The 23,749-nt window shown below is 48.9% G+C and overlaps 1 protein-coding gene and 1 long non-coding RNA gene across 3 annotated transcripts in view; one reads left to right on the top strand and one right to left on the bottom strand.

Annotated features, from left to right (window-relative positions):
- Positions 1 to 477: 477 nt before the first annotated feature.
- The window catches only part of LOC138268373 (uncharacterized), a 40,367-nt gene continuing 17,095 nt past the window's right edge, over positions 478 to 23,749 (bottom strand). The window contains exon 3 of the long non-coding RNA XR_011199987.1: positions 478 to 877. This is a non-coding gene — a long non-coding RNA (uncharacterized lncRNA). The remainder of the gene's footprint in view (positions 878 to 23,749) is intronic.
- On the top strand, positions 17,184 to 22,190 carry LOC138268115 (uncharacterized). 2 transcript variants are annotated; one of them, XM_069217506.1, is made up of 3 exons: positions 17,184 to 18,884; positions 18,973 to 19,142; positions 21,810 to 22,190. In XM_069217506.1, the coding sequence occupies exons 1-3, from the start codon at positions 18,758 to 18,760 to the stop codon at positions 22,005 to 22,007; spliced, it is 495 nt and encodes a 164-aa protein (XP_069073607.1). In that variant the 5' UTR covers positions 17,184 to 18,757; the 3' UTR covers positions 22,008 to 22,190. The 2 variants fall into 2 exon arrangements, with proteins under 2 accessions (XP_069073607.1, XP_069073606.1); XM_069217505.1 differs by having other exon boundaries at positions 18,973 to 22,190.

Genomic DNA, 23,749 nt, shown 5'->3' with positions numbered 1-23,749 from the left:
ATCTTAGATACAGTGCACACATGGTGGCAGTAGGGGGCGCTAAGAGGTGCAAGGAAAGTGGCACTCCACTAGGTTCAGCGCCACTTTCCTTAAATCTGCCCCTAAATTCAGTCACATCCACTCCAGGTGCTCCATTATATCTGTATAATCTGTAGCTTTTAGCAAAAAAATGTGCTTCTAGCACAAACGGTTACAAATTTACCAAAAATGCAGCGACACAAGTTGACACGTAGTAAAAGGTCCTTTGCAAAGCTAGACTGGTCACCTTTTTTTGCTTATTACTATATTTGGGTACTAAAGATTGTACTTATGAGGTGCAACCAGTGCCCAGACAGTGTTACTGAGTTTAAAAATTATGAAATAATGATGTAATACTAGTTCAAAATATGCTGCATTATGCCACATAATGTAGATTTTCCAAGTATTTTATGATGGAAAGTCTTAATTTTATTAAAGACACGGAGGCGAGTATTATGCTTTCTTTTCCTGCTTTATTTTAATAGCAGCCAAGAGGAAAACACCAATCCCAGAGGTTTGCGCAACAAGCAACCGATGGGAGGTAAGACTAATAACATTAACCAATCAGTATACTGTATCAGGTAACATATACCAATCCTGACTGCAGGCAGCCCTCTTTTCGGTTGCGAGACAGTCAAGAAACAGAATTGAATAAAGGCACTATACAACAAATTAAACATATTGCCAGGATTAGAGCAAAAAAGTCTTGAATTCTGTCCAAGTTAGGTGAATAGGATGGCTTGACAGGATGATGGATGCAGGGATCCAAGATCAATGGACGTTGCGGCGAACGAGTCCTTCGAGGAGAATTGGCATCCAATGCATTAGGTTGAAGAGGATGCTGGAGCGTTGGTATTAACTAGAGAGGGTGGGAAAAAACAACGTTAGTACAATAAGCGGTGGGATAATACTCGCCTCAGTGTCTTTAATAAAAATAAGACTTTTTATGACAAGACAGGAGGCTCCTATTATGCTTGTTTAAAGCATGTTAACTACTACAGAAGATGCTGTACTAACAGGTTTACAATAAAAAGTACGAAAGGTAGCATTGTTTGACCAATCTGCCGATCTTAGAATATCTTCCAAGCGTGATCCAGCCCAGAAAGCTTTTGACGCCATGGCGCCTCTAGCAGAATGGGCACCAAATTTTGAAGTATCGATGCCTGCTAGGGACATCACCCACTTGACCCAACGAGCTAAGGTAGGGGAAGATACAGGTTTATGGGGTTTTCTGAAGGAAATCAACAGTTGGGAAGCGGAAGATGTTCTAAGATCGGCCGTTTTTTGTTCATAAACTTTTAAACAGTTTCCCACACAAAGTTTTGGGTGATTTGGAAAGAAGGGATAGAAAACAGAAGTAATATTAGTTTTTGTACGACGAGAGACATTGAACATAACACCAGTAGGAGTGAAGTGACGAGCCGAAATATCTAGAGCTTTGACGTCAGAAAGACGTTTGATAGACACAAGACAAAGTAACATTGTTAGTTTGGCTGAAAGCATTTTCAAAGATAAGAAATCGTTATCCTGCCATGAAACGAACATTTGCAAAACAAGATTCACATCCCATAAAGTGGAATACTTGGGGATTGGGGGATTGGAGAATTTTACTCCTTTTAATAGACGACAAATAACAGGGTGTTCACCTACAGGTTTTCCGTTTATAAACGGGTGGTGTAGGGATATAGCTGATCTATAGAGATTGATGGTTCTGTAAGATTTGCCGGCGCTAGCTTGGGAAGCAAGAAAGTTAGCTATTAGGGTTAGATCTGCTGAAAAGGGATCGCGTGATTTTCCCAAACACCAGCTAGACCAGATGGACCAAGCTGATTTGTAAGCCTTGGACGTGCCTGGGGCCTAGGAATTGTTGATATAGGTTGAAGCCTCGAGTGAAATTCCTGGGTAAGATGAGGAAGACCTGAAACCTTCCAGGCGGATAGGAGAAGAGTTTTGTTGAGAATGAGGTCGTGAGGGAGACCTTGAGGGTTCAGAAGGAGGGAGGGAAAGGAGGGTAGAAGAACCGGGAAGTCGATGGCTAAATCTAGGAGAGTGGGGTACCACACTTGGGCTTGCCACAATGGGGCTACTAGAACTAGTGTGGCTCTTTGACGGCAAAGTTGGTTGAGGACTCTGTTTATCATGATAAAAGGAGGGAATGCAAAGTTTATTGCATGATTCCATTGTTGGAGAAATGCATCAGTCGCCAGGGCGTGCGGATCGGATCTCCAGCTGAAGAAGCGAGGAAGTTGAGCATTCAAGCGGGAAGCGAAGAGATCTATCTGAAATGGACCCCATTTGCGATGGATAGACGTGAAAACTGAGGAGTGAAGCATCCAGTCGCTGTAATCAGAAAGATGACGAGAATACCAGTCTGCAACTGAGTTGAGAGAACCTGGTAAGTATTCTGCTTGAACTGAAATTTTTTGATGAAGACAAAATTCCCAAAAGCTTTTTGCTAGATCTGAAAGGGGTTTGGACTTGGTACCGCCGAGATGATTGATGTATTTTACAGCTGTCAGATTGTCCATACAAAGAAGAACGGAACAAGAGACTCTGGGGGTCATTCTGACCTCGGCGGTAAAAGGCGCTTACCGCCGGTCAGAAGACCGCCATAACACCGCCGCGGTACGCCGCCACGGTCATTCTGACCCACAACGGCCAAACCTCCAAAAATCCGACCTCCACTGCAGCCCGCCACATCAGCGGGCAGCGATAAACTGGAGATGACCAAACCCCCACCGTCACGCCAACAGAAATACACCCATGCCATTCTGACCCACGAATCCACGCGGCGGTCTTTCAAACGCGGTATTCCATTGGCGCTACACACCGCTGCGGTCAAAATACACACCCAGCACCAAAACACAGCCACATTGGACAATTCGAAATACACACACCTGATACACATACACACACCACTCCCACACAATCAACCAACTATAAAACACACACCCACATCACCCACAAACCCCTACAACCCAAATTTTGACGAAGGAGAGAGAGACACAGCAAACAATATATAGCAATACACACTGAGGCACACTACACCATCACACACACCACATAGTAGCACAAAGTACCACACACCAACATACTCATCATCACATACACCACCCCACACCTCACCCACACCACCCCATGGCACCCCAAAGGCACCCACGGTTTTCGGACCAAGAACTCCGGGTCATGGTGGAGGAAATCCTAAGAGTGGAACCCCAGCTCTTCGGCTCACAGGTGCAGCACACCAGTATAGCTAGGAAGGCGGAGCTATGGCAGCGGATCGTGGACAGGGTCAACGCGGTGGGACAGCATCCCAGGAATAGGGAGGGCATCCATAAACGATGGAACAACCTACGGGGGAAGGTCCGCTCGATGGTCTCCAGGCACAACATCGCGGTCCAGAAGACTGGCGGCGGACCCCCATCCACCCCTCCCGAATTTACATCATGGGAGCAAGAGGTCTTGAACATCCTGCATCCTCAGGGCCTCGCTGGAGTAGCCGGAGGAATGGACTCTGGTAAGTCCAATCTCAACTACTATATCCCCCCCACCCACCAGCATGCCAACCCACACCCCCACCCTCACCCCCAACCCCCCAGCACACATCTTCCCTGAGAATGTCTCACCAGCACAACCCACCCATCCCAACACCAACCCCTGCATGCCAACACAAACCATGGACACCCATCACCTAAGCATGACCACTGCACTTACCCATCCCCCCCCCACTAACTACCCTCACAACACCTCCCTCAAGGGAATGCCTGCACTGGGGGACAAGGGCACCCATAACACGCACGCTATTGCACACACAGAAACAATAACCAAACTCTCTTACCCCATGCAGGACCCGAACGCCAACACACCGCTCAGGAGGGTCCAGAAATGTCCATCCCACCCCCGGAACAGGCCCACAGTGAGGACAGCAGCTCTGTCGACACTGAACCTGATGACCAGCCCGGACCATCTGGGACCTCTGGGCAGTCGGTTCCCCTCAGGCAGCCACAGGCCACACCAGACCCGACCCCCTCTGGCAACACCAGCACAGCTCCCACCCAGCGGGCCCATGCCTCTGTCTCTAGGACAGGTCAATCAGCGGTGTGTCTGCCACTACAGGGCACCCAGGCTAACCCAACACCCCAACAACAACAGGGACCTGGGGGCAGTGGTAGTGGGCACACCGTCCAGGGGACAGAGGCCGGGGGAAACCGGGCAGCTCGGAGGGCTGCTGTGCGACAGGGGGGGAGGAGAGGCCCAGGGAACCCACTCTCCAAGAGGCCCTCACCACCATCATGGGGGCCTACCACCACTCCCAAGAGACGATGGCGACGGTACTGGCCAGGTTCACTGAGATCCAGGCACAGCAGGAGGAACGCTACATGGGGTTCAGGGACGAGCTGAGAAACATCGGGACCGCAATGGGGACCATCGTCCTGGCCCTCAACAGGATCGAAGACACGTTGCGGGACCATGTGGCACCACACAGGGCCCCTGTCACTAGCCCGGACCAGGAACAGCCTACCACCTCCGCCGGCGCTAGTGGACAGGAGGCCCCAACACCACGACAGCCCACCAGAACCCCACCTCCTGCTGAAGAACAACCACCCCGTAAGAGGAGCCTGAGATCCAAAAAAACGACAGAGTAGGATGTCAAGACCCCCGCCAGCAGGACATACCCCCTGAAGTCTTCCCACTGTCCCACATTGCCACCCTGTCCAACCATGAACTGCCTCTGCTCCATCCTTCCACAGGCAAAAGGACAATGCACCTGTGAGACTGAGAACTGGACTCTGCCATGGACATTACTCCACCCCCACCCATCACCCTTATAATCACATGTACCAATATCTAGCACTGTAAATAAATCACATATTGCACACAAATCAATTTGGAGTCATGCTGTATTCTTAACAAATGTATTACACATTACTGTTCAATATCTGTTCTGTCAATTAGTGATGACAACATACCAATGTCAATACGATGTAGTTCATGGGCAAACCAAGCAGAAGTCACGCACTGAGTCATACAGCACTGAGAAGGGAAGGGAAAACCAAAAATTAGTTAAAAAGAACTGGGGGGAACTACAGAAAGTACAGATGCAGGAGGCTATAAGCAATTGTGAAATGGCGTGGGTGATTCTTACCTGTGGGCTACTGGAAATACTGTTGTATCACTCTGTCCCTATTGTCTGTGTCGTCCTCTTCGTCTTCCTCCTCTTCACCCTCCACAGGCTCCACGGCTTCTACAACACCACCATCTGGACCATCCTCCTGCAGGAAAGGCACCTGGCGTTGCAAAGCCAGGTTGTGAAGCATACAGCACGCCACGATGATATGGCACACCTTCTTTGGTGAGTACATTAGGGATCCACCAGTCATATGCAGGCACCTAAATCTGGCCTTCAGGAGGCCAAAGGTTCGCTCAATCACCCTCCTAGTACGCCCATGGGCCTCATTGTACCGTTCCTCTGCCCTGGTCCTGGGATTCCTCACTGGGGTCAATAGCCACGGCAGGTTGGGGTAACCAGAGTCACCTATTAGCCACACACGCTGTCTCTGTAGCTGTTCCATCACATAGGGAATGCTGCTATATCGCATAACATACGCGTCATGCACTGACCCAGGGAACTTGGCATTTACATGGGAGATGTACTGGTCAGCCAAACAGACCACCTGCACATTCATAGAATGATAATTCTTCCTGTTCCTGTACACCTGTTCATCGTCATTTGGGGGGACTAAAGCCACATGGGTCCCATCAATTGCACCAATGATGTTGGGGATGTGTCCAAGGGCATAGAAATCAGCTTTCACAGTAGGCAAATCAGCCTCCTCTGGGAAAATGATGTAGCTCCGCATGAGTTTCATCAGGGCAGACAACACTCTGGACAAGATCTCGGAAAACATAGGCTGAGACATTCCAGATGACATGGCCACTGTTGTCTGGAATGAGCCACTTGCAAAAAAATGGAGGACAGACAGAACCTGCACTAGAGGGGGAATTCCTGTGGGTTGGCGGATGGGGGACATCAGGGCTGGCTCCAGCTGGGCACACAGTTCATGGATGGTGGCTCGGTCAAGTCGGTATCGTAGTATTATATGGCGTTCTTCCATTGTCGACAGGTCCACCAGCGGCCCGTACACGCGAGGATTCCTCCTTCTCATCGCAAGTCCCAGCGGACGGTGCCTAGGAAGGAGAATATGGAGTACAGAGTCAATCCACTCACAGGTACGTACAACACAGCTTGCACAGTACAGGTAAATGTATGGGTTGCTATGTTTGTATGTGTGCCAAAGCAAGGCCTAGCCCTGTGTGACGCATTAGAAATTAAGCCATGTGGGCCCTTGAAATGGCGGCTGCCTGACCTGTGAAGTGGGACAATGGGATGTGAGGTCACTGCGCTTGCGGGGCACACCGTGGCGGTAGGCGGTCGAAGACCGCTGTGCGAAGACGCATTGGTTAACATTGAAGCCTATGGGATTCAGGAGCCAATGACGATGTGCGCCGGCGGTCGCGGTACGCACCGCCGCGGGCGTGACCGCCATTTCCTATCTGCTTAATCACTCGAGACCTGATCATCCACAGGAGAGGACCTATACTGCAAGTGCTGCTGTGAACTCGGTCTGGAAGTGACAATGGCTGCTGCGACTGGGGAAAGGGCCCCTGCCTTCACGTCTGAAGAGTTGGACAAACTTGTGGATGGGGTCCTCCCCCAGTATGCGCTACTCTACGGTCCTCCAGACCAACAGGTGAGTACACTGAGTGCACATTGAATGGGTTATGCCTGTGTGGAGTGGGGGGGATGTAAGTTGGTGGGGTGGGGAGGAAATGAGGAGTGCAACGCATGACAGATGAGAGAATGGGCCACATGGCAAGGTTGGGGAGGGGGGGCCATGTACTCCAAACATGCAGAAATGTGACGTTTTCTCTTTCCCACCCTGTACATGTCAAACAGGTGAGCGCCCATCAGAAAATCGATATTTGGCGTGCCATCGCCAAGGAAGTCCGGAACTTGGGGGTCCACAACAGACGGGGCACCCACTGCCGCAAGAGGTGGGAGGTCATCCGCCGCGGAACAAGGAAGACCGCAGAATCACTGCTGGGGATGGCCTCCCAACCTAGGAGGGGTGCCAGTCGCACCATGACCCCCCTGATGTCCCGGATCCTGGCGGTGGCCTACCCTGATTTGGATGGGCGCTTGAAGACATCACAGCAGACACAAGGGGGTGAGTATCAGCACATTCTCCTATCTTTATGCGCAGTGGAGGCGTCTGGGTGGGGGAGGAGGGCTGTGGGTGACATTAGGCCAGGGCGCTTTCTGTAGTATAGTCCTCTCCCTTAGGCATGGCCCTGTGCCCCCGGCCCCCACCTCTGTAGGGTGACAAGTACAGCCATTGATGGTCCAGCATCACCCATGTGCGCGTTTGACGTCTCTTGACCTGTTGTCCTAGTCAGTAGTACTGAGTAGTGTACCCCGAATGCGCGGCTTAGTGCATGAGGCTCCTGTGTCTGTCCTCTCCGCCAACGGTGTTGACATTGCATGCACTCAACCTGGTCTTCTTTTTTCTCCCCCCACCCTTTTTCTTCATCTTCTTGTGCATGTGTGCATTAGCATCATCAGGCGGAGGAGATCTGGCATCGGAGCACGAGGGAGCTGCAGGTCACAAGGCCCCGGTGGGCCCAGGAACAGACACCGAGGGCACCAGGGATCCGGAGGGCGAGGGGAGCACCACAACGGGGACCGGTGGTGAGACAAGCGACACAGACACGTCCTCGGATGGGTGCTCCCCAGCGGTGGCGGCAACATCCGTGCCCCCCGCCTCTACAGGTACAGCCGCCACCCAGCGCACCAGCACCGCCCTCCCAGCAGCCCCTCAGTCTTCGCTCCGTGCCCGTTCGCCCAGGAAGGCGCGCGTCTCCTTCGCCCCAGGCACCTCAGCCCCTGCCTCTGTTACCCCTGCTGCCCTCAGTGCGGAGCTCATTGACCTCGTGAGGACGCTCATTGTTGGGCAGACTACCCTTTTTAATGCCATCCAGGGTGTGCAAAGGGAGGTGCAACAGAGCAATGCGTACCTGGAGGGCATTCATTCGGATCAGGCTGCCCAACAACGAGCGTTCACTGCTCTGGCCTCAGCACTGACGGCAGCCATTGTCCCTGTTTCCAGCCTCCCTCTTCTGTCTGCCTCCAGCCTGTCTCTGTCTCCTGTTCCTCAGCCTATCCCATCCACACCATCAGACCAGCCTGCACACACCTCAACACCCAAGGGCAGCTCATCCAGACACAAGCACCACAGATCCCACAAACACTCACCCAAGCAACACACAGATGCAGACACTCCAACAGTCACTACCACCTCTGTGTCCCCCTCCTCCTCGTCTTCCTCCTCCCTCCCTGTGACGTCTACACTCACACCTGCATGCACCCCAACATCAGCCAGTGCTTCCATCACCACCTCACCCTCCACTACAGTCCTCACACGTGCAGTCACCACCCCCACTGGCATTTACACGTCCCCTGTGTCCTCTCCCACTGTGTCTGTCACCCCCTCTTCCAAGACACACAAACGCAGGCAGACACCCACCCAACAGCCATCCACCTCACGACAGCCTACAGCACCAGCACCTTCACCCAATGACAGCACACCAGACTCTCCTACAACCACATCCTCTTCCTCTACTCCCATCACCACTTCTCCTACCCTTTACCTTGGACCTAAAAAACTTTTCCTGTCTAATCTTAACCTCTTTCCCTCCGATGACCTACCCCCTCCATCTGCAAAGAGTCCCAAGAGCACCACAGCCACCACCAGCCCAGCTTCGAGTGTCACTGTTGTGCATGGGTACTGGAGTCCACCCTTTGCCAGCAGTGACACTTCGATCAGCAGCAAGGACACATCCAGCCCCCCCCCGGCAAGAGGACCCGCAAACACAAGGGCCGCCGTGCGAGGACTGACACGGCTGCCCCCAAGGAGCAATGTGCGCCCACTTCACCAGCCACAACATCTAGGGGAGGCAAGGGCCCGAGAGCCCCATCTAAGGAGCGGAAGGGCAGCAGGAGCGCGGAGCAGGTGGGCCCCACATGTCACATCCCAGCTGCGAAGGAGGACACTAAAGAGCCCAGGACTCCGTCCCCGAAGGGTCCAGAAACGTCACGGTCCGAGGGCGACTGAGCAGGGAGTCCAGCCCAGGTCTGGCTCCCTTGACCTACTGGATGGGTACCGCTGAACAGGGCCCCGCCGTGAAGACAGGTACCGCTGAACAGGGCCCGCCGTGCAGAAGAGCACCGCTGAACAGGGCCCCGCCGTGAAGACAGGTACCGCTGAACAGGGCCCGCCGTGAAGACAGGTACCGCTGAACAGGGCCCGCCGTGCAGAAGAGCACCGCTGAACAGGGCCCGCCGTGCAGAAGAGCACCGCTGAACAGGGCCCCGCCGTGAAGACAGGTACCGCTGAACAGGGCCCGCCGTGCAGAAGAGCACCACTGAACAGGGCCCCGCCGTGAAGACAGGTACCGCTGAACAGGGCCCGCCGTGCAGAAGAGCACCGCTGAACAGGGCCCCGCCGTGAAGACAGGTACCGCTGAACAGGGCCCGCCGTGCAGAAGAGCACCGCTGAACAGGGCCCCGCCGTGAAGACAGGTACCGCTGAACAGGGCCCGCCGTGAAGACAGGTACCGCTGAAAAGGGCCCGCCGTGCAGAAGAGCACCGCTGAACAGGGCCCCGCCGTGAAGACAGGTACCGCTGAACAGGGCCCCGCCGTGAAGACAGGTACCGCTGAACAGGGCCCGCCGTGCAGAAGAGCACCGCTCCGCTGGGCCCTTCATCTCAAGCACCGCTCTGCTGGGCCCTTCATCTCAAGCACTGCTCCGCTGGGCCCTTCATCTCAAGCACCGCTCCGCTGGGCCCTTCATCTCAAGCACCGCTCCGCTGGGCCCTTCATCTCAAGCACCGCTCTGCTGGGCATCGCCATGTCAAGCACCGCTCCGCTGGGCATCGCCATCTCAAGCACCGCTCCGCTGGGCCCTTCATCTCAAGCACCGCTCCGCTGGGCCCTTCCTGTCAAGCACCGCTCCGCTGGGCCCTTCATCTCAAGCACCGCTCCGCTGGGCTCTTCATCTCAAGCACCGCTCCGCTGGGCATCGCCATGTCAAGCACCGCTCCGCTGGGCCCTTCATCTCAAGCACCGCTCCGCTGGGCATCGCCATCTCAAGCACCGCTCCGCTGGGCCCTTCATCTCAAGCACCGCTCCGCTGGGCCCTTCATCTCAAGCACCGCTCCGCTGGGCCCTTCATCTCAAGCACCGCTCCGCTGGGCACCGCCGTCTCAAGCACTGTTTATGGTTCACTGTGCCCACCATGCCTCCTCCTTGACCAGTGGAGACTGTCATCCACCTGATGGACTGTGGCTTTGCACTCCCCAGGATGGTACAGTGGGCAATCCACCCACTGTAGAGACTTGAGAACTGTGGCTTTGCACTCCCCAGGATGGTACAGTGGGCAGCCCACCCACTGTAGAGACTTGAGAGACTGTGGCTTTGCACTCCCCAGGATGGTACAGTGGGCAGCCCACCCACTGTAGAGACATTGAGAGACTGTGGCTTTGCACTCCCCAGGATGGTACAGTGGGCAGCCCACCCACTGTAGAGACATTGAGAGACTGTGGCTTTGCACTCCCCAGGATGGTACAGTGGGCAGCCCACCCACTGTAGAGACATTGAGAGACTGTGGCTTTGCACTCCCCAGGATGGTACAGTGGGCAGCCCACCCACTGTAGAGACATTGAGAGACTGTGGCTTTGCACTCCCCAGGATGGTACAGTGGGCAGCCCACCCACTGTAGAGACTTGAGAGACTGTGGCTTTGCACTCCCCAGGATGGTGCAGTGGGCATGGTGGCTCCTCGTGGATCTGGCGTCGTGGACTCATGTGGCTGTGGTGCTCCCCCCTTCCCTTCCCCCTGAGGTGCCTGTAGTTTTTACATCAGATGCCCCTGCAGTGTTCTCTCCAAAGGACTCAGGTCTCCTGTGTGGGCTTTGCCCTTGTTTCGCAAAACATTGGCCCACGGACATGTTAAATTCGTAGGATGTGCAGGACTTGTTACTTCAGTTATACACTGATGTGTATATATTTATTTTTATTGTAAATATTTTTCACGGTTGGACAATAATTTTCAGGAGCTTTTTTTGTACATAAATATTTATTCCAAATTTGGTTATGTCATTGTATTTTTTACGGGTGTTTGGGTGGTGTCACTGTGACTTGTTGCTCTGTATTGGTGTGTACATATTGGGGGGGTCGCATATGTGTGTGCCCGTAACCTTTCGTCCTCCCCCCTCCCGTGTGTCGTAGGTGCAGTACTCACCGTTGACGTCTGCGCCGGAGTTCATACTCGTGGTAGGTGAGCAGGTAGACGAGAGCAGGTATGATGTTCAATTCGGGTTCCATGCTGTCCTCCTTCCACGTGGAGTGCGTAGAGGTGAGCGTTTTCCATTGAAAATGTCTGTTTCCGCCGTGTTTTTATCGGCGGTGCTCCCGCCCCGGAAAAGGTGGCGGATTGGTGGGTCGTGATAGGGTGGGCGGTACATTGTCTGCCGCCTGGCTGTTGGCGGTGACCGCCGCGCTGTTTGTTTGTTCCGCCGTGGCGGTCGGAGTGTTAAAGCGGCGGCATGTGTTGGCGGTTCCCGCCAGGGTCAGAATTGCATTTTTTTGACCGCCGGCCTGTTGGCGGGTTGGCCGCCGCTTTATCACCGACCGCCAGGGTTAGAATCACCCCCTCTGTTTTTGGTGAAGGCTTTTATTGCAAAGGAGCCTGCAAGCATCTCTAAATAGTTGATGTGCAATGAAGACTCCTGTCGAGACCATGTGCCTCCAGTCGATATCTGTCCACACCTTGCGCCCCAGCCTGTTAGACTTGCGTTGGATTCTAATACAAGATCTGGGGCTGAGGCAAAGATGGTCCTGCCATTCCAGGCTTCTAGATGATCAAGCCACCATTGGAGTTCTGTACGGGATTCGAGGTTGAGGGGGATGAAATCTGAATAAGCAAGACCTTTGCGCAAGTGTCTGATTTTCAATCTTTGGAGCGCTCGGTAGTGCAGGGGACCTGGGAAGATTGCTTGAATCGAAGAAGAAAGAAGACCTACAATTTTTGCAAGAGACCTGAGGGAGAGAGAAGTCTGCTGTAAAGATAGAGTTATCTCTGATTTGATTTTTTTTATTTTTGAGGCCGGGAGTTGTAGAAGGCCTTGAGAGGAATTGATTAGAAAACCTAGGAATTCCGTTGTTTGTGATGGGATAAACATTGATTTATCGTTGTTGATTAAGAAGCCTAGGTCTGATAGTAGTGAGATTGTGAAAGAGAGTTGGGACCGAAGTGTCAAAATATCTTGGTGCATAAGAAGGATATCGTCCAGATAGATTATGAGTCTGAAACCCTGAGATCGGAGAAGAGCTACAATAGGTTTCATTAACTTGGTGAAACACCAAGGGGCCGAGGAAAGACCGAAGGGCAGAGAAGTGAACTGATAGGTGCGATATTTCCATTGGAATTGGAGAAACTTTCTGTGGGAGTGAAGAATAGGGACTGTTAAGTGTCTTGCAGGTCTAGACGGACCATCCAGTCGTTGAGGAGAAGCGAATCTCTTAGATGGAGAATCGTTTCCATTTTGAAGTGTCTGTAGATGACAAACTGATTGAATTGCTTGAGGTTGATGACCGGTCTTATTTTCTTGTTTTTTCTGATTACTAGAAAGAGGGGGCTTATGAAGCCTGAGTGGAGCGGACGAGCTGGTTGGATAGCACGTTTTTGAAGTAGATCTTGGATTTCTGAATCGATAAGATTTGACATTTCTTCTGAAAATCTGAGGGGAAGAAGAGGGGACGGTTGGAAGGGAGTTTCGTAAAGTTCTATTAAGTAGCCTTTGATAGTGTTGAGAACCCAGGGATCTGATGTAATTTCTTTCCATTTGTGGAGAAATTTTTTTAGACTACCCCCTATAGAAAGATGGCCACAATGTTGGCTTACCTGAGTTATTGTAGGACCTGCGATGGTTCCTTCCTCTGTATCTCCTGGCACGCTGGGGATAAAATTGTGGGTGAAAGTCCTGTTGCTGTTGTTGTTGTTGGTAACTATAGGAGCCTCGGAAGCCTTGGTTCCTGAAGGACCGGCCGGTGGAGCGGCTTCTTCCTCTACCGGCCCTGGCAAATACTCGTGAGTTAAAAACTTTTTAAATTGATTGTTGGGCTTTGTCTAATGAAGCAAAGGTGGTGACATATTTGCGGAGTTCTTTGATAAAATTATCTCCGAAGAGTAAACCATCAGCTTTAGATCCTGGGTCCATAGCTGCTAAGTTAGCCAGTTTAGGATCTCGTTTGAGCAGTAGTCCTTTACGACGCTCGTGCGTCATGGCTGCGTTCGCATTTCCCAGCAAACAAAAGCCTCTCTGGATCCAGAGGGAGAGTTCTTCGGGGTCGATGGATTCATCATTCATTCTAGCGGATTCAGCTAGGTCAAAAATACGGGATAGGGGACCGACCAAATCAAGGACTTTATCCTGACACAAGGCCCAGGCTCTGTCCACCCTTTTACGGGGGTCTTTCGCAAATTTGGAGAAAAAAGTTAAAAGGGACGGATCTATAGACGCGGTGGCAGTAATGTTTAAGGGGAGGGAGGGCCTGGGACATTCTGAGCGAAGCTTGGCTCGTACCTGTTTGTCTAGAGGAAGACGTAATTTTGCCAGAATGTAACTTGCAACGTGGTCGGAAGGTAACCATTCGGTTGAGTTTGGGTGGTGAATTAGACTGGGGTCGAACATGGGGTTACCATCTGAATCTAGGAGAGGGGATTGATCGGATGATGTTGACTTGGATTTTTTGTAGGGGGGGGGCCAATCCAAAAATTTGAGGAGTTGTCATCCTCATTCTCAGAAGAAGAGACATTGAAGCCATTGTCATCATCGTCATCAGTGTCTCTAATGTCCGCAATCACAATTTTATGGGTCTTAGTGACGTTTTTTACTTTAGTTTACTTTTAGTACCCATAATTTTGTTCCCCTCCGTACTAGGAGGCCTTTGAGGAACTTCGTCCTCTGTCCTGTGTGAGCTTGGCTCACTTTCCAATAGCGCAGATGAGGCGTTAGCCTGATTAGGAGAAGCCTCCGAGGCTTTGCGCTTTCTGCTTTCCCCCGCAGAATGGGCCAGTTGTGATTGGGACAAACAGGATGAAACTGTAGATTGGATTTGTTTGGAAATCTTTCCCATTGAAGCAGAAACTGCTTTTTTGACTGATGATTGAATAAAGTTATTTAGGTTAGTAAAAAATTTTTCATCAGAATCATCATTTTCTGTGAAGAAATTTGAAAATTCCATGTTGCTGAAAGGAAGAGGCAAAAACTGGTAAGTAAGGGTTAAGAAATAAGGGCGGACTCTGAGAATAGACGTTGTGTGACTCACCAGAACACTGGAAAAAAACTGAGTAGAATGAGGCCAAGAAACACTGAAGCGAATAAGGGTGAGGAACGGAGCTCCGTGGCGGTGAAAGCGGGTAAAACACTGCAGGCGTCTTCAGTAGAAGGAGCGCTTCCGAAGGAATGCGCTCAGGAATGCGGAGAATGTGCTGATTAGCACTCGCGTCAGCCGGCGTTCACAATAGAACGTTCGTAGCGACGCGAGCAAGCTGAAAGGGAGACCCTGCGGGCGGCCGTTCTCTTCGCGTATTGAAAAGAAACAGCTAAAAATAGCCTACGCGCTGCGAGAAGGCGCGCTAGCAAGATTCCACGTTAAGGAAGGTCATAAACATACACGCTAAAGTTAAAACAACATATTAACCCAAACAAGATACGATAATTTATCGAAATGTATGGAACAAGTAAAGATATACTTATCTTGACTGCGCGCAGCAAGAAAAGAGGGCTGCCTGCAGTCAGGATTGGTATATGTTACCTGATACAGTATACTGATTGGTTAATGTTATTAGTCTTACCTCCTATTGGTTGCTTGTTGCGCAAACCTCTGGGATTGGTGTTTTCCTCTTGGCTGCTATTAAAATAAAGCAGGAAAAGAAAGCATAATAGGAGCCTCCGGTCTTGTCATAAAATTTGTCTTTTTGTTGCGCATAATTTACTAAACCCTACCACATAATTTGGCCCTCTCCTGCCGCATAATTCCAGTGGCCCTGCTTATAGCTTTCTGAATGCATTTCCTTGGCGGTGTTAAGTTTAGAACCTGCAGAGATTCAGCAAGATGGTTAGCCATCAGTACAGCCCTGCGCGAGAAGATCTATAACATAACTTGGTGGCTAATAATGCAACCTGAGTGATGCCTCTCTCTCCCTTATAAATCTGTATCCCCCAAACTCCTTCACCTCTCCCCCCCACTTTCATTTGAATCATAGAAAGAAGTGCATTTCTCTCCCAATTGCCGTTATCAAATAAAACATTTCTGTACTATGTTAATATTAGACAGGCTAAAATAATTTGCTCTGAAAAAACATAGTTGGTATTATTATTTTGTAATCAAGAAAATGTACTGCGTTGGCCGGGAATCGAACCCGGGTCAATTGCTTGGAAGGCAGCTATGCTCACCACTATACCACCAACGCTTCCTGCCTTTTAGTTCTACTGGTCTCGATATGAGCAGTAGCTGGAAACATGCTGTGCAGTTGTCTGTCACAGCAGAGCAATTGTGGGCCTAATGTGCACAGAGCTTTCCACTCCATGATCCTTCTAAGAGCCGCAGATTTCCCGTTTCTTCCAGCTCCCCAGGGAGGCTGAGCAGCGCTGACTGGAGCCATCACCTTCACTCAAGCAGAAACCAGCTGCATCTTTTACCCAAACCCCCGTATGCAGACTTCAGCCTCCGTCCTGTCCTGGGACAGTGAATTCCGGCTCTCTCGAGTGATGGGTCACTGGGGAGCAACACGTGCAATGTAGAGAGGGGGAGACTCCAGGGGAAGGAGAGGTCGTTGTTCTCAAAGGGCCCTGTTCAAATGGCCACACTCCAGCCGTCTTATGGTGAAGAGCGTTCTATGAGAGTTTGTGGTCAGTAAGTAACTCAACGTACCAGTAAAATATTTCAAAAGCTGCAGAAAAGTTACAATTTGTGGGACGATCTAAGCAATTTGCAGGAACAAAGCAGGCAGAATCTTTTACGTAAAGAGTACTACGTTTGTTTTCAAAGATTAGTTTACGCGCTATTGGAAATATATATGGGCTATTCCCCCCCCCACACACACACACACACATAAGTGCAACCACATGTGCTTCACTTTCAACGATTTCCGCTCTGTGGCGTGATACATCTGTGACACTACGACTGCCCAGTTTTTTATCCTATAAGAATGTAGGCATGTGCACGTTACAGATAGGAGCAGAGTGGCGCAGCGGAAGCGTGCTGGGCCCATAACCCAGAGGTCGATGGATCGAAACCATCCTCTGCTAACAATTTTTAACTTCTAACAATATATTTTACCTTTACATTTCTTGATTATCTGTGTTTTAACTCTTGAGTAGCTGTGTATTAACTCTGTGCTTTATTGTCTTTTACATTTAATACAATACTCGCATAGTTCTCGTATATTTCATCGCGCTTTATTTATGTTACGTTCTTGATCGTTTTCTTACAAACGCAAAAAACAAATACAATAGATTTCAACTTTGGAAATCACTATCTGACTACACCATGTACAAAACCAAGCAATAATTCTGCTGAAAACGTCATATTTTATTTTCATTCTGCAACTTGGAAGAATGAATAACCGTTGTCGGCCATATACTAACATCACCGCGCCCTCTAGTGTCCTTCACCTGAAGTATCCAAAGAAGAGTTACAGTACAAACAGTGAGTGAGGGCTTGAAGACAACGGAAATTTACCGGGTCGGACTAGATTTTAATGAGGGCCACAGAAATTATGGGGCAACGTAGCACCAAATTTTATGACAAGACCGGAGGCTCCTATTATGCTTTCTTTTCCTGCTTTATTTTAAATAGCAGCCAAGAGGAAAAGCACCAATCCCAGAGGATTGCAAACAAGCAACCAATGGGATAACGAAACTAAGAACGTTGACCAATCAATGCAGTGCATCACATAAGGTATACCTATCCTGACTGCAGGCAGCCCTCTTTTCTTGCTGCTCGCAGTCAAGATAAGTATATCTTTCATTGCTCCTCATAATATTTGTCTTTACCTTATATATATATTATTTTCCATCTCTATTTATAAGCGTATTATTCTATTTATTGTATTGTGCCCAGCGTGTATCTATTCTGTTGAATTGTTTAGCGCGTAAACGCTTAATTTTCTTTCAGTCATTTCTGCTCGTGAGGCGCGCTGCCGTGAACGTTCTATCTTGAACGCCGGCTGACGCGACCTCCATTTGGCAGCAGGCTTCAGGAGGACTACATTCCTTTCATTCCGGAGAGCCGTGGGATAAAAGCTTTGAAAGCTTTTATTGATTTTTTCAGCTGGTTTCACTTCCTCTTTTCGCTCCGCTTTACAGACACAAGTCAAGAGCTTGAAAACGCTTATTGACTCAATTAGACTGGCATTGAAACATTATTCAGCCACAAATTAAAGCTTGAAAGCTTTATTGATTTTTTCAGTTACCCTCGCATTTATAGAACAATTACAGCTTAGGCTGTTCACTAAGAACCGGCATTTATTCTTTTCAAGGATTTCCCTGATTTTCTCTTGGTGAGTCACACTCCATTAATCTTTAAGCTTGTTATTTACATTTAATCCTTTTAAATACCGTTTTAAATACCTTTTTTCTCTCACTCTCCATAGCTATGGATTTCTCAGATTATTTCAAATCTAATGAAGATTCTGAAGAAGATTTCTCCTATAATTTAAATAACTTCATTCAATCCTCTGTTAAAAAAGCAGTTTCTGCTTCTATGGATAAAATTTCCAAATTCAGTGCACTATGTCCTCATGTTTATCCCAATCACAAAAGGCCCCTTCTGCGGGGGAAAGCAGAAAGCGCAAAGCCCCGGAGGCTTCTCAAAGTCAATCTAACGACTCGTCTGCGCTTATGGTTGGTGAGTCAAACTCACACGGGATAGAGGACAAAGTCCCTCAAAGGCCTCCCAGTTCGGAGGGGAATAAAAATTTGGGTCAAAAATGTAAAAGTAAGTAAAAAAATGTCCCCAAGACCCAAAAAATTGTGATTGAGGATATTAAAGATATCGTCGACGATGCTGACTCTAATGTCTCCTCGTGAGACATTGAGGACGATAACTACTCTAATTTTTGGATCGGACCTCTCCCTAAAAAATCAAAATTAACTTCATCTAGCCAATCCCATGCCCCCTCTTAGATTCTGACGGCAACCTTATGTTTGACCCTGGGCTAATCCACCATCCTAATTCTACAGAATGGGTTCCCTCCAATCATGTAGCAAAATATATTTTAAGCTAAATTGCGACTTCCTCTAGACAAACAAGTTCGTTCAAGACTACGAGCTGAATGTCCCAGACCTTCTCTCCCGTTACACATTACCGATACCCCTGCCTTAGACCCGTCCCTCCTAACATTCTTCTCCAACTTTGGCAAAGACCCACGCAAAGGGGTGGACAGAGCATGGGCTCTATGTCAAGATAAAGTACTGGATCTGGTCGGACCGTTATCCCGCATTTTTGATTTAGCTGAATCAGCTAGAACCAATGATGAGTCTATTGACCCAGAAGAACTCTCTCTCTGGATTCAGAGAGCTTTTTGCTTGTTGGGTAATGCCAACTCAGCCATGACGCATGAACGCCGTAAAGGTCTTCTGCTTAAACTGGACCCTAAACTTGCAAATTTGGCGCCTAAAGATCCAGGAGCTAAAGCCGATGGCTTACTGTTCGGGGACAATTTCATCAAGGAACTAAGTAAAAAAAAATATGTTACCACTTTTGCTTCAATTAACAAAGCCCAACAATCACTTAAAAAGGTTTTTAATTCTCGGGTTTTTGTCAGGGCCGGTAGAGGCAGAAGCCGCTCCACCGACCGCCCTTCCAGAAACCAAGGCTTCAGAGGATCATTTGCTTACCAGCAACAACAGCAACAAGACTTTCGTCCCCAGTTCTATCCCCAGCACTCCAGAGGATACAGAGGGAGGAGCCAACGCAGATCCTACAACAATTCAGGTAAACCTTCCTTCTGGCCATCCTTCTGTAGGGGGTCGTCTAAAATTGTTTCTCCACAAATGGATAGAGATTACCTCAGATCCCTGGGTACTCAACACAATCAAAGGTTATTTAATAGAATTTTACGAGATTCCCTATCAAAACTTCCCACTGCTCCCTCTCAAATTTTCAAAAGAAATGTCAGACTTAATCTCTGCAGAAATACAAGAGCTCCTTCAAAAACAGGCTATTCAACCGGCATTTCCCCTTCCTTCAGCCTTCATAAGCTCTTCTTCGATCTCAAGGTTTCAGATTAATAATATACTTAGACGATATTCTTCTAATGCATCAAGACATTTCTATTCTGAAGTCCCAACTCGCTTACACCATCTCTCTTCTTTCAGACCTAGGCTTTCTAGTAAATCAGCAGAAGTCAATTTTTACCCCTTCACAGGAGATGGAATTCTTAGGATTCCTGATCAATTCCCCTCAAGGTCTCCTTCAACTCCCGATCTCAAAAATAAAACACATCAAATCCGAGATAACCCTATCTTTACAGCAGACTTCTCTCTCCCTCAGGTCTCTTGCAAGAATTGTAGGTCTTCTTTCTTCTTCAATTCAAGCAATCTTTCCAGGTCCTCTTCACTATCGGGCTCTTCAGAGTTTAAAAATTCGTCTTCTTCGCAAGGGTCTTGCTTATTCAGATTTCATCCCCCTCGATCTCGAATCCCGTACAGAACTCCAATGGTGGCTGGATCACCTCGAAGCCTGGAACGGCAGGACCATCTTTGCCTCAGTCCCAGATCTTGTGTTAGAATCCGATGCAAGCCTAACAGGTTGGGGCGCAAGGTGTGGTCACGTATCGACTGGAGGCACATGGTCTCGACAGGAGTCTTCATTGCACATCAATTATTTAGAGATGCTTGCAGGATCCTTTGCAATAAGGACTTTCACCAAAAACAAAGTTTCTTGTTCCGTACTTCTTCGTATGGACAATCTTACAGCGGTAAGATATATAAATCACCTTGGCGGTACTAAATCCAAACCACTAGCAGAACTAGCAAAAAGCTTTTGGGATTTCTGCCTTCACAGAAAAAATTTCAGTTCAAGCAGAATACTTACCAGGTTCTCTCAACTCAGTATCAGATTGGTTTTCTCGTCACCTTTCAGATTACAGCGACTGGAAACTTCACTCTTCAGTTTTCAACTCTATCCATCACAAATGGGGTCCCTTCCACACAGACCTGTTTGCATCCCGTCTGAACACTCAACTACCTCGTTTCTTCAGCTGGAGACCAGACCCTCATGCGTTAGCGACCGATGCCTTTCTCCAACAGTGGCATCCTGCAACGCACTATGCATTCCCTCCGTTCATAATGATAAACAGAGTCCTCAATCATCTCCGACGACAAAAAGCCACTATAGTCTTAATAGTCCCGTTCTGGCAAGCTCAAGTATGGTTTCCCACTCTCCTGGAGTTAGCCGTCGACTTTCCCGTCCTGCTACCCTCTTTTCCCTCACTACTTCTCAATCCTCAAGGTCTTCCCCACGATCTCATTGTCAACAAAACCCTGTTTCTATCCGCTTGGAAAGTCTCAGGTCTTCATCGTCTTATCCAGGAATTTCACTCGAAGCTTCAGCTTATATCAACAGCTCCTGGGCTCCAGGCACTTCCAAAGCATACAAGTCAGCTTGGTCTATCTGGTCTAGCTGGTGTCTGGGAAAATCATGCGATCCCTTTTCAACAGATCTAACCTTAATAGCTAATTTCCTTGCCTCTCAGGCTAGCGCAGGCAAATCTTACAGAACCATTAATCTATATAGATCAGCATTGTCGCTACATCTTCCTCTTATAAACGGGAAATCAGTAGAAGAACATCCTATGATTTGTCGTCTATTAAAAGGAGTGAAATTTTCCAATCCTCCAATTCCCAAATACTCCACCATATGGGACGTCAACCTAGTCCTTCAAATGTTTATCTCTTGGCAAGATAATGACTCCTTATCTCTGAAAATGCTTTCAGCCAAATTAACAATGTTGCTGTGTCTTGTCTCTATAAAACGTTTGTCAGATGTAAGAGCCTTAGATATCTCGGCTCGTCAATTCACTCCGTCTGGTATTCTGTTCAATGTGTCCCGTCGTACCAAAACCAATATTACCTCTGTGTTTTATCCCTTTTTTCCAAATCAACCAAAACTCTGCGTAGGAAACTGTTTAAAGGTTTATGAACAAAAAACGGCCGATCTTAGAACATCTTCTGCTTCCCAACTGTTAATCTCCTTTAGGAAACCTTATAAACCGGTCTCTTCTCCTACCTTGGCTCGTTGGGTCAAATGGGTAATGTCTCTAGCGGGCATTGATACTTCAAAATTTGGCGCCCATTCTGCTAGAGGTGCCATGGCATCAAAAGCCTTTTGGGCTGGTTCAAGATTGGAGGATATTCTAAGATCGGCAGATTGGTCTAATGATTCTACCTTTCGTACATTTTATTGTAAACCTGTTAATTCAGCAACTTCTATTGTAATTGACATGCTTTAAACAAGCATAATAGGAGCCTCCGGTCTTGTCATAAAATGTAGATTTTCCAAGTAGTTTATGATGGAAAGTCTTAATTTTATTAAAGACACGGAGGCGAGTATTATCCCACCACTTATTGTATTAATCTTGTTATCTCCCTCCCTTTCTAGCCAATACCAACGCTTCAACATCCTCCTCAACTTAAGTCAGCGGATGCCTTTCCTTCACGAGGATCTTGTTCACCACGTCTTTCACTAACCTCGGACCTGTACACTCCTAATTTGGACAGAATTCAATACTTTTTTGCTCTAATTCTAGCAATATGTTTGATTTGTTGTATAGTACCTTTGTTTAAATCTGTTTCTTGACTGTCTCGCAACCGAAAAGAGGGCTGCCTGCAGTCAGGATAGGTATACCTTATGTGATGCACTGCATTGATTGGTCAACGTTCTTAGTTTCGTTATCCCATTGGTTGCTTGTTTGCAATCCTCTGGGATTGGTGCTTTTCCTCTTGGCTGCTATTTAAAATAAAGCAGGAAAAGAAAGCATAATACTCGCCTCCGTGTCTTTAATAAAATTAAGACTTTCCATCATAAACTACTTGGAAAATCTACATTATGCTGCAAGAAAGGGCAAATTATGTGGCATGATGCAGCACATTTTTTGATGGTATTAATTCAAAAGTATGTCATTTTTAACCATGGTTATACTGCTTGGGCAAATATTTCTCCTCATTAGTTTCAGTGTAGCAAATAAATATGGAAATAAGCAAATGAAAGATGATCAGTTAAACTTTGCAAGGGGACTTCCACCGTGCCAGAACACATGTTGCTGCATTTTTAGTAACTTTTGATCCGTTACAGCTAGAAATAATTTGAGTGAGAGAGACAGAAGGCCACCACTGGCTGCCAGAGATGAGGCGCAGGTGGGTGCCTGCGGGTGGAGGAGGGCCTCAAACACCTCAGAGGCAGGCAGACTCAGAGGAGGAAGGGAAGCAGCAGCAACAGGTTGGGCTGCGCGGTGGAGCGATGCTCACACTGACCAGAGATCAGTGAAGTCACCCCTTCACCGCGCGCCATTAAGAAGAAGAGGGAGGTGGGAGGGGGTCGCTCAACTGAGAGGCTCCCACCTTTCAACTCAAAGCTGACAGAAACCAGGAGCGGAGTTCCCCAGGGCTCTTCCCGGATCCCCACCCTCTTCAACATCTACATGACCCCGCTCGCCAAGATTGTCAGACAGCACGGGCTCAAAATCGTCTCAGACGCTGCCAACACACAGCTCATTCTCTCCCTCACCGACGAACCATCAACAGCCAAAAATAACTTTCACAACAGAACAATGGCAGTCACTGACTGGATGCGAGACAGCTGCCTCAAGCTCAACTTGGACAAGAAGGAGATCCTCATCTTGGGCCCACAACCACTGCCCTGAACGACTCCTGGTGGCCCATCACCCTCAGAACTGCCCCATCTCCTACCGACCACGCACGGAATCTCTGCATCATTCTCGACTCGTCACTGTCCATGGCCCGCCAAGTCTACGCCGTCTCATCACCGTGCTTCCACACTCTGCCTGTTCTGAAAGATATTCAAGTGGATACCCATTGACGCAAGAAGGACAGTCACCCATGCACTCCTTAGCAGTAAACTCGACTATGGCAACGCACTCTATGCCAGAATCATCAAGAAACTCTAAACTAGACTTCAGAGAATATAGAACGCCACAGCCAGACTGATCCTGGACATCCCCCACCACAGACACATCTCTGCACTTTTGAGAGATCTAAACTGGCTCTCTGTCAACAAACGCATCACTTTCAAGCTCCTGACACACTTGTACAAGGCCCTTCACCACAGTGGACCCACCTAGCTCAACTACTGCCTCTCCTTTTACACACTCTCCAGGAAAATCTGCTCTGCTCAACTGGCCCTCGCCACCATCAAAGGGATCCGGAAGAACATGGCTGGAGGAAGATCCTTCTTCTACCTCGCTGCACAGACATGGAACATGATGCTGCTCCACCTCAGGTAGTCCCCCTCGCTGACTCAGTTCAGGAAGGACCTCAAGACATGCCCCTTCGACTGGTCCGCGACCACCAGCTAGCGCCTTG

Source organism: Pleurodeles waltl, chromosome 12, assembly GCF_031143425.1.
Source record: "Pleurodeles waltl isolate 20211129_DDA chromosome 12, aPleWal1.hap1.20221129, whole genome shotgun sequence".
NCBI classification, from domain to species: domain Eukaryota; kingdom Metazoa; phylum Chordata; class Amphibia; order Caudata; family Salamandridae; genus Pleurodeles; species Pleurodeles waltl.
The sequence above is the reverse complement of the archived record's forward strand: the minus strand, read 5'-3'. Positions and strand labels throughout refer to the sequence as shown.

What these genes read in the sequence shown, in the direction of transcription:
- LOC138268115 (XM_069217505.1), top strand. Translation starts at nt 18,758, where the DNA reads ATGACGCATGAACGCCGTAAAGGTCTTCTGCTTAAACTGGACCCTAAA. An exon ending in CAATTTCATCAAGGAACTAA is followed by an intron (nt 18,885 to 18,972) that starts GTAAAAAAAAAT and finishes GGTTTTTGTCAG; the next exon opens with GGCCGGTAGAGGCAGAAGCC.